General features: G+C 43.6%; 1 protein-coding gene across 1 annotated transcript in view; it reads right to left on the reverse strand.

Annotated features, from left to right (window-relative positions):
- Nucleotides 1–16,892, reverse strand: part of LPHN3 (latrophilin 3) — a 331,880-nt gene that overhangs the window by 23,793 nt on the left and 291,195 nt on the right. Inside the window, exons 19-21 of the mRNA XM_009333609.1 lie at nt 8,642–8,668; nt 5,179–5,347; nt 2,213–2,338 (exon numbers count right to left, since the gene is read on the reverse strand). Coding sequence (XP_009331884.1) covers nt 2,213–2,338; nt 5,179–5,347; nt 8,642–8,668 — 322 coding nt within the window. The remainder of the gene's footprint in view (nt 1–2,212; nt 2,339–5,178; nt 5,348–8,641; nt 8,669–16,892) is intronic.

Genomic DNA, 16,892 nt, shown 5'->3' on the forward strand with positions numbered 1-16,892 from the left:
GTCCCTGAGTGAACAGAAGTTTTCTATAGCTACTATCCATCTTGGGGAATACTGGGGGACAAAAATCCCCCACAAATGAATGACTTCTGTTCCCGTACTGAAAAAACTGTGATGGTTTTGCCATCTGTGGTATGGCTTCTGCTGCTGGGGAAACAGTGTCCCAAATATGTTTGCCTTCTGTTTTGTTTCTCAAATATGCTGTGGAGTATCTATCTCTGTGGCTTTTACGCCACTGTCTCACTCCTCCCCAACTAGACATTGCAAAAGATCAAAAAATCAGCCAATATGCATCTTGGGAGAGGTTCAACCACAATCCCTGTGTGAACATGACTGGGGAACCCAGGTGTCCAGGGGAAACTCTCCCTCACCTCACCTCTCAGAGCATGATGGACATGTCCCGTGGTTGCATGAAAGTGGTGCTAGGCAGTCTGGGAGATTGGGAAAACTGGTTCCCACTGTGACAGACCATGTTTTTCCTAATTGCTAAAAATCCAGTGCTTCCCATAGTGGAATCTTAGCCATGCGAGATCTTCCAGGGCTTACTCATGTGGTCACAGTTGAAAAGTGCCTCCAATTCTACTCATTAACTATGTAGTAACGGCATCTCCTAATCATGCATTAGCCCTCTATAAATGAATGCACAATGTGACATGAGGCCCATCCACTTTTACAGCAATTATTTTTCACCTGGACATTTAATCTATTGTATTACTCTGACATGATCCATTGTGGATTAATTATTCTGTTTCCTAAGTGCTTTTCAGAGAAAAAAGGGATCTTGGGAGTTTTCCTCCTCATGGACTTCTCTATTCAAAAGTTAGGAGTCAGACGCTTTCAATAACTCAGACTGATCTCCATCACCTGTGTGAGGTTTCTCCTGCCTATGATAGGTCTCAGGCAGTTCCATCCTTCCAAGGACAAGCTTCTGCAGGCAAAGTAATCTTCCTGGGTACCTCAAACCTCGCCTGCCACGAGGGGACTGCTGCCAGGAGACTCAGTTCACCCTCAAAAGGGCTTGTTTTCTTGTGCTGAGACTGCGAAGAGGGAGGGCCCATTAAAGTCAACTCTTCTCGGAGAGGAGGGCACCTACCCAGTAGCTAAGCTATGTAAAACCAAAGGCTTTCAAATCAGCCACCTAAATGTTGCTGGATATAGTGATTTTTAGACATTATTGATTACTGTGGGATTTGCAGGCCTACTGGAGAGAGGCTCCATATTCTATTGCTGTTATCTGCCCTGCATAACATCCAGACCTATGTAAATGCCAAAGTGGAGCTCTTGGATGACATCTTGGAAACTGTTGAAAATAAATAATAATTTGCTCCAAGACACAAATTGCAAATTAGGTTTTCCTGGGAGGTTATAAACTGTTACTCGCTGCATGTCTTTCATAATTTAATAGTGGAACTGTCATGTATAATTACTTCCATTAGTAATACTGAATAAATTTGTGTTTGGTTTCTATTGATTAAGAAGTAAGCTTCTTCATTTTATATGAACTGTTTGTCCATAAATCTGCATCTGTACGTACAAGTTAGCTTCAAAATTGGTAAGTGCACAAACTACATAAAACCTGAATTTTCAGGTGACCAAAGTGTAACAAATCCAGTAACTTAATAAGATAATCTGACCCCAATGGATTCTCCTAAGAGGTCTATAAAATAAGGCAAATTGAGTGAGGCAAGGAATTGATCAAACCACCGAATGCCAGAAAGCAAGCCCTTTCACTGTGAAGGCTATTGCAAGGCTCTTGTAGTCTTTTTGTAGCAAGACAAATACTTGGTTGTTATAGCATCATTCCTGTATATGGCAATACTGGTGACAACAACCTTCAACTCATGATTAAAGGACGTACTGGGATGTAGTGTAGCTGACAAAATGCTCCCAGCTCCTGATTCCCATGGAGAGCATGCAGGACAGCTCAGGTGATGACCACCCACCTGCCTCTGGAAGGCAAATTTGGACCTTTTTATTCTCACCACAATTATTTAGAAGGTTTTTGGAGAAGCACTAATTGACATCACATCCCAAGGGAAGCCACCGTGTTGAATTCAGGTCCGGGAGGGAGGGAGGGAAATCTCTGCGGGTGCAATGGGGAGAGCCCTAAGACATCTCCTTTGGTGCCGAGAGGAGCTTCCCTCCCAGCATACCTGCAAAGGGTACTGGCACGGTGGTACAAAGCATTGGGGCGTGGACAAGAAGCACAGGTTACCTGTGAGCCTGTGGAATATCTTCCAGGTGTCCGTGACCCCGAGGTTTTTCCTGAGCCGATAGAGCTCTCTGTACTTTTCCCACTACAGCAATGCGTGCGCAGGCATTTTCCATATTCTTTACGAACCTAGCCAAGGAAAGAGCAACGGTGGTTAGCAGGCAGCTCCTCCTCCAACCCACCGCCTTCCGATTTTCAACACAGCCCCTCATTTTTCCTCAGTGGTTCATTAAAATGATAGCTGTTGCAGTATGTGGGGAAGAAGCCTATTACACCTTGCTGCTGAATGCTCTCGATACGTGAGCTCACCATTTACGATGGTGTAAGGGACTGCTTTTATGCAGCAAAGCTGCTCGTTGACACCAGTCAGTTGTAGCTTCCTCTGAGGCACATCAAAGGAGCATGGGAGAAACTACAGATACACTATTTATGACTGAAAATTAATAACTTCATAGATTTGATATAAACTAGCATATTGGCTCATCAAGGTACTAAAAGTTATTGCTTCTGGCAAGGGACTAAGAAGAAAAATTCTAAAAGAAACATATAAGAACTATTGATTATTTTTTTTTTAAATTATTTCTTGCAGTCAAATTGAAACCCGAGGAAACTGTAGAGCCAGCAGCCCTAGAGATTATATTTCCAGTGCACAGGGGCGGCTGGAGCGTGCTTTCCCACAGCACTGTGCAAGCCAGTCATGTTTTAAATGGACATTGCAGTCAAACTGGGCCAGCTCCTTGCCTGGAGTAAAGCCATGCCACCTCCTTTGCTTCATGGGAACTAAGCTGACTTGTGCGAGGGCAGGATCTAAGCTTTGACTGAGCTTCAGGTGTGATTTTTTATGGGCAGCAATACCCAGAAACCAGATGGGACAAGACTGAAAATGAGCAGACTGTACTGAAAAGCCAAAAGCAGGTCACATTGCCTATTGACAAAAAAAAGCCCAAAAAACCCCATGCATGTCCAAACACCAGTTGAGGTTCCTTGGGGCACATGGTTAGCCGTGAAATTTTGCCAGACTATCTATGAGCATTTCAAAACTCTGTGAAACAACTGTTTAAATAGCAAATTACAGCTTTTTCACTAGGCTCTTCCTTAAGCGCTTGAGACAAACACAATACCACGAGTGCCCAATATGCTCGAGTGCCTAATCAATCCTTTGCTGCGAGAAAATAATTCAATTGCTTTAATTAGCCACCCACTGCTTGCCTCTCTGCAGCTTTTTGCTGAATTTCTAGTAAATGATAGATAGGAAAGGAAAGGATTTTTTTTTTTCCTCCTCTCAAATAATTCCTCCCTCAGCTCTTGGGTCAGAGATGCATCCACCCCACAGCAAGGTACCAGCTGCATTCTCCTTCCCTCTATGCAGCCATAAATCAGGAGTAATCCCACAGTCATCAGTGATGGTTTAAGGGTGTAGACTGGCTTGAGACAGAAAAGAGAATGGTTCTTCCATGCTGAGTGAGCACCCCGATAGCCAAGGAGGCTGCGGTGCCATGCTGGGATGCCAGATTAGGGACTGACCCTTTCCAAGGTGCACTGGAGGCGAGAGGATGGACCAGTGAGAACGATGCATAAATTCAAACTCCTCGTCAAAGAGGCACCTGCAGGTTTAATTAGAGATGGCGATGCTTCCTACATTCTTATTATCATCTTGTGTGGAAACTTTCTTGCTGAAAGTTTTGGGATCATCAGCAGGCAGTTGCATGTAGAGAAAGCTTTTAAGCTTTTTAAGATGCACAAATTTGAGATGAAATGACAAGGACAAAACTCTGAACCCCAAAAGTCTTCCTTTGGTTTCAAGAATGACGTTTTCGCAGAGCTCTGCAGATCCTTCCAGAGGCATCGCTCGCAGAGCTCACTTGCTACAATGAATTTTGCTTATGTTTTCATAGGTCAGATCTCCCTTCCCTGTCAAGGAAAATGTGGGTAACACAGGAGCAAGCCTAGGGCTCTTGGGTGGAGAACAGACCTCAACATGGCCCTGACTTTACTCAGCAAGCCATTTCACCAAAAGCCACTGGTTACACTGAGAAACTGGGACCCAGATGTATCCATGTATAAACTCTTCCCTATGTTTATACTGGATAAAGAAACTGCCCTTTGAAACCAAGATGTACATAAACAATTATCAGCAGACATGCACAGAATTGGAGAGCTCTGTACTACTGAATTTCAGTGGAGAATAAAATGGTTCTTAAAAATATTTATTACTAATTGTCAAAGGCTCTACGTTTGATCTACAAATACACACTGAGATTTTTATTTTGATTTTTTTTCCCCCAGAGTTTACCTAAATTACTCCACTGTTATCTTGCAAATGTTAATTGGGGCATACTTCAAGTTTCACCAAGAAGCACTTATCATGCTTGCTTTGAGGAAGATTTCCAAAAGCTCACATTAGGACCAAGGAATACAAAGGCTAATGAACAAAGGCAGAGCACAGGTCCTTCAGTTCTTAAAAAAGCAGGGGAAGCAGCCCCTGTTACATACCATCAACCCATATATGCTGCTATAGAAAGGGGTGATTTCCTGCAAGGACTGCAAATGAGGATGTAAAGCTCCATTTTGCTGTGAACACTCAGCCACGCGAGGACCCTCCGGATGCTCGTGGAGTCGCTCCCGTCTCACACTGGCATATGGGAAAGGAGAATCCGGCCGATAGCAGGCAAAGCCCTTTTACAGGTTCGCTACCATAAAGCCCTGCAAACTGTCAGCTGCCTTTTCCCGTGCCTCTGACGCTGGTCGCCAGCACCCTGGCTGCTGAAATGCCACTGCCACATATCTTCGTTATCACCTCATTCCCCTGCATCTTGCTGGTTTCCACTCTAAATACCACCCTTATTAGGTGCACGGAGATAAATCCGTGTGAGATGAATTCAGGGCACACAGATGATGTTACACTGCGGTTGTTAGGCAACAAAACACTCCGTTACCACCCTTTTGCCGCTGGGAACCGTCTGTCTTACCTTTTTCTGGAGGACACAATGGAAAATGAATATAAACATTCCCTGCAGAGAATTGAATATGGTGAAGAGATACGCCATGATGACTGTGCTTTCATTAATATACATGAGTCCGAATGCCCAGGTAAGTCCTAATAGGCAGAGTAGTGCTATTGCACCTATAACCCAGGACCTGTTAGGAGAAACAACAAAAAAAAAAAAGGGATTGGTTTTTCATCTACAAAACAAGGCACATGTCTACAAGCAGCGAGACTTTGCCTGTGGTTTTAGCAAAAAGAAAATAGCATATCAAAATGAGTCATAGGGAGTTTTGTCTTCAAGCTGGATGCAGTTTACAAATCTTCAAGCTTGAGGAAATATACGGAAATGGAAATGTTATGAGCATAGAAATTTATGATAACCAAAGCATATTTGTAACCACAATGTTTCTTTTCTTTTTTTTTTATGTAAAAGCAGTGTGTATGTAAATGACATGTAGATGCTATTTCTGCAAATGGCAGGAAAAGAAAATAAACCAACCAAAACAACTCTAAATGTCACTTTTTTAGTGTCCACTGGTTTCACTGGGGCAGGAGTGCCAGCTGGATTAGCTTCTTTATGCTTAACACCAAGACACATGTATTGCTGCATTTTAGCTAGTCTCCCATATGCCTGTAAGCCAGATAAACAACTACAAGCAGGTGGGCAAGCCCTCACCGCTTGCCAGATCGGCTCCACACAAGGACGCTTTCTGTGATGCTGCTTCACACTTCTTCCACCCTGCAATGAGGGGAAATATATATACACGTATAGGCGCTCACGCACCACATTTGCTAAAACAGTAGCTGCTGCCACCCTTCTGCTCAGAGAAAAGGAGGAGCAGTCCTCCTTCGCATCGGCTGCAAAACTAAGATTATCGCTTGCTCCACGTCGAGAGGGAAGCAGGAGTAGGGGTGCAGCCACTGCTTGGTCCCAAACGTTGTTCAAGCAAATATGGGTAGCCTGCAGTTTCTGCTTGCTTTCTCCCAGTGACTTTCTGCTTGGACAGACAGAGCTGAGGATATGGGATGGCTGCTGCATGTTATTTTTTTCAGTGCACTTTCAGGAAAGCTGGAAGCTCTGCTGGGATGGCAGGAGAAGTATTCTGTGTTATCCTGCTAAATAACATTCAGTCATCTGCTAAATTAACTTCTCAGAGACTGATCCTCCAATACCAGGACATTAGATGCAGTGTGACAAGCAGGATAGGAACTGGGTCCTGCTCCTAGTCATCTCCCTAGTTTCGACATGCTAAATTACCTACAACTTTAAAGGAATTGCTGCTGCACAGGGGAGGGAGTCAACTTCTAGCTGGGAAGCGCAGCAGGAAGTGCGTAGCAAGCAGCACCGTGAGCATCCCTTTGCCCTTTCCCTCAAGGCCTTGATTTTCTCCTGTCTTCCCCTAGTATCATTAGGTGTAACATCATAAAAATGAATGCAGTGATACCCAATCTTTGCACCCCTTCCTCACTGTTTAACCCTTCGGTTCCCCAAAGCAGACAAGCCTGCAGCCAGTCAGCACCTCTGCTTCCTTGTCCGCCCCAAAGCAGCCTGGGGTGCTGCAGAAGGGCTCGCAGGGACAAGGACTCTAAGCCGCTTCAGCCTTGTAGAAACTTGGCCAGGGTTTGGGCGTATTTGTGCTTCCATCTGCTAAGCAGAGCATGGGGCAAGGGGGAGAAAGATGAAGCAGCAGCAGCTTAGGGGAAAAATAAGTCCTGCAGAGGTCAGGCAGTCCACTATGGACTCCATGGCAGCTGCAGCCTTGAATCCTTTTCCTTTTAGCAGGGCTTGTCACAAACAGAAGCACACTGATGTTGTATTCATGTTTTCTGTTGTTTTTTTCTTTAGGTATTAGAATAAAAATACAGCATTAAGTCTTCCACAGAAGTTTATAAAATATGTATTATTTAACCACACAACCAGAAGAGCTCCCTAAGGTAACCGCTTATTAAGGCAGTTCTTTAAAAATCACTATTATGTATCTAGCAGACCAAAACAGCTCCTTTGAAGCACTTCCAGTCAATCCCGCTAATAAATATTTAGCACGATGCAAACTGAAAATGCACTCTCAAAATCCTTCAGAAAGGTAGCCACTAGATAAAGTTTACAGCTTTAGCTGCTTGGTATATTTTTCTCCCCAAGATTCCACCATCAGTGAGAGCACATTATCATCTTAATTGCATGCCAATTTAAAAAATACAAATATTATTTTTTCCTTAAAAAAAGAATAACAAATGAAGTAGAAAACAGTTTTTTTCCTCCCCCTTCTCTTCTCCTCCACGATTAAAAGCTTCCTGCATTTACAGAGTCTTTTAAAAATGATTCCCAGGATAACAAAAAACTATTCTGCTCTGAAGCACAGCTGATTCTTGAACCTGATTAAAGAGCCTTTGGCTGCAGAGGTGTGCAGGAGCGAAACAGTTATTTAATGGAAATATGCTACGTTCAGTGATGGAAAGGAATCTGTGGGTTAGAAGACCCTCAACAGTGCAAACTGCACGTGTTACAGTGTTGTGCTTCAGAAAACAAGACCTGGAGATAAAGAAAGCATGGAGATTACTTTGAATAGCTCCATCCCGTATCCGCAGAAAAAAAAAGAACAAAGCGATGAAAGAGAACATGGGAATGATGCTGCAAGAATGAACACAAAGGACTCTTCACCAGAAGAACAAACTGAAAGTCTACTGCAAAGTTGATTTACTTCTATTTCGTTCTACTGTGCATTACTTTTTGGTTGCAGGAGACAAAGCACAGATGCCCTAAGGCATGTAATTTCTAGGCATTTTTTGGCTTTCTTTGTAGTTATTTTTGGTGCGGCTTGTGGTTTTTGTTTTGCTCTCTGTACAGACTTGCTGTCGCTTTTTCACGGTTTTTCTCTTCCATAGTGCAATGTTATAGCAATAAAGAAACAAAACCATCCATGTTTTGGTGTAATTGAAAATCCAAGATTTACAATTAGGGACAGTTAGATACTCCAATGAGTAAGGAGACAGTCTCCAATGCACCAAACACAGATTTGCTTGCACTGCTCCCATCAACAAGAATGGGAATCATGGGGATTACCACCCATGCACCTTTCTGAAAATTTACTTCTGTATTTATATTACCATAAAGCACTCTCAGTGACAGAGCACAGTGGACCAGAGGGTTGCTATTGGTATAACAAGTCTGTACTGCACAGGATTAACTTGGGAACGTTCACCTTGAATTCAACTAATGTCCAATCAAAGAATATAAAGCCAATACAGTGACAATCGGTTGGCAATACATATGCAGCACATTTACTCTGCACGTTAGCTGTATGCCTGACTGTTTTCCTGCACAGTTTGCTCTTCTGCCTCAAATGCGAATGACAGAAGCTTTAATGATTTTTCAATATTGATCTGACAGCTGGTTCATGAGACCACACTGATAAATGAAATTTATCAGCCATTCAGGTCATTCTTACTTGATGAAGGGTCTGTTATCCTCATAGCTAAAGAATGCGTAGACATAAAGACAAGAACACCAACATTAGAAATATAACAACACAGAGAATATAGCTTAGTGCCAGTCCCCCTCCCTTCTCCCACCAGCCATCACCAAAACCAAAGGTGGACCGGCATCAGGTACGCCTGGTACACACCAGCCAGCCTGGCTCACTGCCCAAGGGAACTGAAACACGACCAAGGACGCTGGCTTCACGCACAGAAGCGAGCATCATTAGCTGTGAGCTGCAGCTACCCCTCCTGGCTTCGATCACGCAACTGTCAATTGATTTTGAAATCTCTTTTAAAAATCATGGGTATCTCTGGAGAAGATGAGTTTTGAAACTCCAGAGGGCTTTCATGTGTTCAGGTGGCAAAACTTCACTGTGCCTCCAGCACTCTCCGTCTGCGGTGCTGTAGTGTATTACAGGAACCTCTTTATTGCCGTTTACTTTTTCATAAGTGTAACTCCCAAGTTGCCAACTTACGAGCCAGACTGCAGCGTGATCTTCTTTTTGAGATAACGGCATTAGGATCTTCTAAAGCCCTGGGTGACAGAAAGCATTGACCTATTTACTCCCATTTCACGGGGAAGGACCAAGAAAGGACTCCACCAAGCAAGAGCGCAAAGCAGTCTGCTGCAGTGAAGAAGAAGCCAAGATGGACCACTCAAAGTGAGCTTCTGCCACTGTGGGGAAACAAGATTAGTTGCAGCCATTTTCCTAGGGGAGTCTCCCTGACCTTCTGGGACAGGCTCTGCACCTAACTGTGCCTGTGTGGCAGATGATGTGCAACATGTGGGGAGGGCAGGCCAACTCCCAGGCCTCCTCTCCCCCCTGGTGTGGAGCTTTTGAACCTGGATCCCTTGCAGCAGCCACCATGGGTGCCAGAGATGGAGGCTGGCTCAATATGTTCATCTCATTACCCCTGCCAACGTAGCCGGGGCCAGCCCATCCTGCTGAGACCTCCTTCCATCAATACTGGCAACCTGTCAAGCTATACCCTCTGCTAAACAAACCGCTCAGCTTAGAGGGGACCCACTTCAGCCCAAGTTAGAAAGAAGCGGTATTAAAGCTGAATGATTTTCAGCAGTAACTTCTGACTGAGAGGGACACTAAGTATGTCCAAGATGAGGCTTTGTGTTTTCTCCTCACAATGGCTAATGCCATGTAGGGACAACTTCTGCACCATTTACAGGCACCTGAAGCCACAGAGGGGCCGTCTGAGTATCAACGGGAGCAGGATTTAGTCCTCATGGGAAGAAGGTGGTTTCACACAGTATACTGTGCAAAACATTGCCATTTTCTCTCCACCTTGTCCTTGGCTGAGATAGAAGAGGCAGCAATGCTGCCAGTCCCAGTTTTGCCCTGACATGGTCACCTGGGGTCTTTGGGAAAGGGAGGGAACAGTCGTCAAATGCGCTGGATCTGGCCACACTCGTAACACTTGCCGTAACCCCACTCTGAGCAGCGAGATACAAGTAGAGGACACACCAGGGGGGACAAGGTAGCTGTCCCCACGTCACTGACAGGTAAGCAGTGCTATCTCAGCTCGAGCACCTACAGCATCCCTGGGCTGTAGCCCTCCCTGTCTCCATCCCCATCCCCCCCCCCCCGCCCAGCTCCCTGCAGCTCTGCTCCAGTATCCAACCACCCCCTTCATCATCTTCCCTGGCTGCCATCCCTGCAGGGATCCCCCTGGTCATCAGCTGCCACCCTTACAGCTGCTCGCCTTAGATCTTGTGCCACATCTGCCAATCGCATGAGGACATGCGGCTACCCTAGGGCACTCAAAGGCGGTATCTAACAACGCACAGGGAAAGCACAAAGTGTACCAGGATCAGGAAGGAAGAAGCAAGTGCAGAGGAGGTGGCTTGATGCAGGGAACTGAGTCCCTGCTTCCAAGACACAGCAAGGAAAGCTCAGCTCCTTTGGCCTAGCAAAACATAGGCTGAGACAGTATGATCTCTGCATCTGCAAGCATCTGGGGAGGTACCAGGAAGACACAAAAGCCATTGGTATTAAAAGGCTACCCCCTTAGCTGTACCAACAGGGATCTCCAGCCCATCCCAGCTGTGTAGCATGATGTTGGTCAAATCCCTCTGCTTCTCTTTGCCCTCTCATCCACTCAGCCTGCAAGATCATCGGGGCAGGTTCTCATTGTGCTCGTGGCATGTCTAGCACCGCAGGACCTGCAGCTCCCCCGTGATGCAATTAAATTAAATGAAGATGTGAGACAGTCTGGAGCTCTCAGCCCAGCAATGTGGGCAGGAACAGGGCATGAATTTCTATTACTGTGTTCACAAGCACTCAAGTTTTATGGTAAAGATGTTACTGTTGAAATGTCGCTTGTGATAGCTTATAAAAAGAGAGAATTAGGGAATTTTTTTACTCTGTTGCTGCTATCCAGACCCTCGCGAAGTTTTTCAGCGATCTGTAATAGCCTTTCTTCAAGGCAGCTGAAGGCTCTGTTTCATCTTTGTACAGACAAAACACGAAATCGGTAAACTTGGATTGCCTTTTAGTTTGAGGCTAACACTTCAAAGCAGCTCAGGATAAAACCGTCAAAAAGGCCTGAGCAGTTTGTACCCCATTTCCAACCTGGATGTGCCTAGGACCCACTGCCCAAAGCAAGCAGGTGCCTAAAGAAGTGAGATTTTCAAAGACGCCTAACTCCCAAACACTTCAAATCTCCACACATAGGGCCCATAGGACTTAGTCTGTTATATCCCTCATGAAATACAGATCATTTCTTTTCATTTTACCAACTCAAGTGTTGTAAGAAGCTTAACTCTTGTGTTAGCAACAATTCGTGTCTGACAAAAGTCACTCCAGAATGTTTTTTTTTTCCCATTGGTAAAGTCTGTGAAACCTCTCAGTGCTGCAGTAATACTGTGTCAGTATCTGCAATACATAAAAACCATCACTTAGACAAGAGAAAAGCCTTGGAAGAGCCTTAGCTCACAGGAAAACGGAGCCACTAACTGGAAAAGTGAGATTATATTCACTAGTGGTACAAGCAAATAATAGTCGAAGCAGAAATTGTTGGAAAACCTAGCCTAGCACAGCTAAAGATGCTAGATCTAAAGTGCTTTCTCCAGATTTGGATAAATTCTTCCAATTCCTGGCAGTAAGGGATACAGCCCATTGAATTTAAACTACGTGACTCTGATCCCTCCATAGTTAATGGGACACTGGTACCCCCAAAGATTTAACCCCTACAATTTAACCCCTACAAGAACAGGTATTCAAGGTAGGTGAGGTTGCACCATTCCCTGAAGAAATACCTTTCTCTACTGACTGCAGAGGAAACCTGAATGATGGCTTAGGTGGGGGCTTCACTTTCAAATACCTGAAGTTAAAAAGCAGATCTTTAGTGGTTGGGTTATTCCTTTAACCTGAGAAATCTTATCTCACCTCCCCTGTGTTTCTTTGCAGCCCAGATGATGGATCGTGGATGGTCTACCAATCCGTATAAATACCTAATTCATTTTCTAATCTTAAAAAAGCCCTGACTTTACCTTGGGGCAAATAATTCTTAAGGTTAATCACACATCATGTGCAACTCTTTCAAAATCTTATTTAAGTTAGATGTCTTTCAATTTTCCAGAGTACTTTCTCCTTCAATGATGAGAAAGGATTGTTCATATTACCTTCTATATTCCTGTGATATTTCCAGATCAATAATTTTAAAAAAAGTTGCCAAAATTAGCTACTTATATCCTTGTTTAGATGTTTAAGGAATTTCAAAACCAATGCATCCTAAGCTCGGAAACCCCTATCGCGCTGCCTATCCTTTTAAAACCCCAACATGTACCTTTTTGACACAAGGCATCTGAATTGCCAGAATATACAGACAGCCCAATACAGAGGCACAGACAATCTGCAACTTAGATTATATGGTGCAAACCACTTCCATGTATGTAGATTAGCAATATCCTTGATTGCTAAAGCCTTCATTTTTTTTTTTGCAGCAGGAAAAGTAAGACAAGAATTTACTGTCGCACACAGATTGGTCCTAAAATGCTGCTGAACAGAGAAAGCCTGTTATCAAAAAGCAGCTATTCAGCTCTCATTTAAAAAGAATAAAGTCTGGTCTTCTTACATTTTGAAAAGAGTTTACTTTCTTTTCTTTTTTATTTAACAAAGTGCAGTTTTTGAGCCACATTTAGAGTAAAACTGGGCCTTCGATAAAACCCTACGTAACTAATCAACTTGAGGTGTTATCATTTTATGCAACCCTTTATGGTTTAACTTTACCTAACTCAAATTTATCACTCTTTTGACAATTCAAAGCATTTTCCCATCTCTCTGATAGCAGGAAGAGGCTCAGTAAGCACATGGACTAGGTGCTCAGGCACCAAAATAACACAGTTTAACTGGTGAGCAAAAATGCCAACTTGAGTACACAGGACCTTTAGTGGCTGTTACAGGTGATGAAACCCAAATAAAAATAGATGGATGATGTGCCCCCTCGAAAGCATTTGGAAAGACCCTTGGAATTCATTTTAATATGGCACAAATAAAGCAGAGAGACAGATGTTTCCTGCAGGCAAGCACGAGAGAGACACAAAATAAAGCATGCTATTGTGTCTCCCCACTGCCTGCCAATATGAGGCAGTAGGGATTGTTTGTTTTCTTTTCCCTTTTTTTTTTAAATTTCAAGGATTAGAAAAGATTGATTTATCGAACTGCTGAAAATCTACAGGAAGGAGTTGGAAAGTCCAGCACTCCCCTCATAAAGCAAACGGGTTCATCGCTAATTAGTGAAGGAGCATCTTCATGGTGAGAAAAATCAATCGCAAGCAATAAAAGAGTGCTTAAAGGATTTTGCCTTTGTGTTTCATGACAAAGTTACCACCTTGATGGCATGAAGCCAAACATCTTCCTAATCACCTTCCTTAGGGTGCTGGCGTTCATCACACAGCTTTCCAAGCCTCATCTTCTGGCTCCTGCACCGTCTTTGACAGGAGGTGGCCGGTCCCCTGAAGACCTCTGTAACCATCTCGAGGGTCAGCGGGCTCGTCACAGGTGTATTTGCAGAAGAAACCCCTGGCTTTACATGCCTTGGAGATCTGTAAAGGTTGGGGTCATACCTCCTGGCATAGGGGAAATTTTATATAGATTGAAAGCCACGTCTGACTTCTACCAGTAGCTCTGAAAATTTTATCCAGACAAATGAGACCAAACCTTCCTTGGCCCTACGTGATGCCCAAGCCCAAGATTTGGGGCAACCTATGCCTGATTTTTTCTGTCAAAGGCAAAGCATCATCCCTTTCCCCCTCAACTCAACTGGGGAAGTCATGGCCTGCTTTCTGAGATTTGTTCTTAATTATCGCAATTGGAAAGAGCAATTCTGTTAAGCTCATCTCATTTTCTGTAAGCAATTAATTACCCTCAGAATTGCTTACCCTGTTTATTTCCTTCCTCCTAACTTTGCAAAGGCATGGCATGATTATTCAAACCACACTGATGTGTAACCACATATCTGATTGTTTCCACAGGATACGGATTCAGCAAAGCCTTTAGACACATTTGTATTACCCAAATAGCACCAGCAGGGCTTGCTGACAAAATACTTAAAATGTATGGCCTTTTAAAACAATAATCATGATTTATGGGTTCACAGAAAGACCTTAGGTATTAATATCTTCCAGGACACTCTCTCAAATCAATAATCACTGATTGATTTTTTTTTTTTAAATTTGGAAAGGATGACACCTGTCAGTGAGAAGATTAGTGCTTTACAACCACCATTCAACATTAACACAGCCATCACAAAAACCATAGATAAACAAGCAAAACCCAAAGCCAAAACAGTCAGATATTAACCAAACCCTTCTGTGAAAAACTCAAACAGCAGCAGATTGCAGCAAACAAAATCGGATGCTGCTGTCAATATCACTGGGCGAAAAAGGCACCCAGACAGAAGTGCAATCATCTCAGATGTTTTTTCAGCATCAGCAGGGTTTCTGCCTCTGAGGTGCTCACAAACTCTGCACTCTGGCAAAATATAAATGTGCCGTATATTTTCTTGGTAGGAAGCTTGTAAATACTTCATTTTGTGCCAACTCCAAGTAATTTTTCTGGGTTTGCTTTAGGCTGCCTGTTCAAAGTTTGCTCATGCAGAGATGCAGATGAAGGCTATATAGGAGCAGCACTGAGCTACCCAGGGGACTTGGAAGCATGGTGCTTTCTTATACAGGATCCAGAGAGATGCTAAGCCGACTGTCGGGCTTGTGAAGGCACGGTACTCTCTCTCAAGGCCATACAAGACACAAAGATCATAGCCTGAGCTCCTGTACAAGGAAAGTGAGGCAGGCAGTTTCTAATGCCCAGCTCAGTACTCTGTGGCTAACATCTAAACTTTGCACAGGGGGAGGTTTTCCAAGGGAGAGAAAAAGCTATTCCTCATTTTCAGAAGTACACAAATCATTTGGTCACCCTTGCAAAACACTCCTGTCAAGTTTTCCGGTGATAGGGAATGTGCCGCCTGCACATCCCAAGCACTGTTAAAACACACACTTCATTTCTCATCCGAGTTTATCCAGACTCAAACACTGGCTCGGGGGCTCTTTTTGTTCCCTAGGATTAGATTATGCTTTCCTGGAGCGGGAATCCAGGGATGATTCCTCTCCAGACATCCCTGGAGCTGCTGTGCTCTGAGCCTGCTGTCCCCAGAAGTCAGAGGAGTCCAAAAACACTGCATATAGCACAGTTGGCTGGGAAGGATAGATTTTCAATGCCCTATTCTTGAACAGCCCACTGAGTTAGTCTTTCTATTTTGTTAGTAGGGCTGTATGAAAATCTTAACAGAAAGCTCATTCTTTACAGGCATTGCTATTTTATTTAACATTATAAGTTACAGGTAATGGCCAGTCAGGATTTTGGGTCATGTTTAACAGAGGTTCACTGTGTCTCCTGTAAGTGTTTGCATTCACTAGCTTGTGTTTCAAACCCTTTGTATTTCATCCTTTCCACCACTCACGCCAACACTCGCACCTTCTCGAAGCTGCATGGGTGCACGTAAACTCCTCTCCCCACTTGCTGCTCCAAAGGAGTCTGCACGTTGCCACAGACCCTCAGCCTTTACTTTGCCAGGAACTGAGAATGCTGAAGATACAGGATTGGGCCTTCTACACCCAGACACTGCGCTGGGCATGCTCCCAAGAGCTGGACCCCTTCATTGTACCATGTCCTCGCTGTGCACTCCCAAGCAACCGCAAACCCAGAAGTAATGAAGGAATAAATTGCTGCTCTTCTGCAAGTCAAGTCTCCTGGTGAACCCAATGCCATATTAAATTCCAGATCCTTTGGCATCATAAACAATTTCCAAGTTGTAGCGTCTTATGATTAAACAAAAAAGATCTGCAAACCAATAGATGAGTTTAAATCTCAATAGAAAAAGATGAAATAATCCTTATTGTTTCCCTACTTTCACTTGTTTCTAAAATGGCTAGAATAAAACACAAATTAGTCTTTAGTAAAAGGATACCTGCTACAAATTATCGTTCTGCATTGGTAATGTAAGCTCTTCCTATGGAAGGAGAAGAAATCTTGCGTTTTCAAAAGTCTAACTCGTTCCTCACTGCACCAAACCCAGGATGTTTACTTTTTCTGCATTTCAATCAGCTGAGTAAATAACACTAGACTGGTAAACCTCTGTTCCTGCTAGCACAATACTGCTGTGTTAAATCAAGGATTTAATTTAAACATTTCCACAGATGATTTTTGGAAGTTCTATTTAACCTTTGTTTTCAATTTTCTACCTAACTCTGAGGATTTTTTTATGACTTAAGAAAACCTGCAGGACTGAAACAACAAGCTAATCTGGGGGCTGGGATTAGTCATGTCCCTTTAAATAAAATACATATGTTGAAGCAAGAAAATGAGCAGATAATCACTTACACCCATACAACATATGGGGAGAGAGGGATATGGAAACGATTTGTAAAGGAGGAATATTTTCAAAAGGGGCTTCTCAGTTTTGTGCCTGATGCTCCTCGCCCCTCGCCTTCCCCAGCCTGGGCCAGACTCCCTAAAAGAGTCCAGACGGGGCTTTGTGTCCTGGTTTCGGCAGGGATTAGTTGCCAACTGAGGTTAAACCACGACACTTTGCGAGGTTTTATATAGTAATAATCAATGTTAAGTCTTTGCATTTGGCTTTTAGGTTGCACATTATTCTCATAGGTTCTCATATTTATTTCTGTAAGCCTGTGAGCAAGAGACTCCC

The sequence above is a fragment of the Pygoscelis adeliae genome, unplaced genomic scaffold (assembly GCF_000699105.1).
Source record: "Pygoscelis adeliae isolate BGI_AS28 unplaced genomic scaffold, ASM69910v1 Scaffold240, whole genome shotgun sequence".
NCBI lineage: Eukaryota > Metazoa > Chordata > Aves > Sphenisciformes > Spheniscidae > Pygoscelis > Pygoscelis adeliae.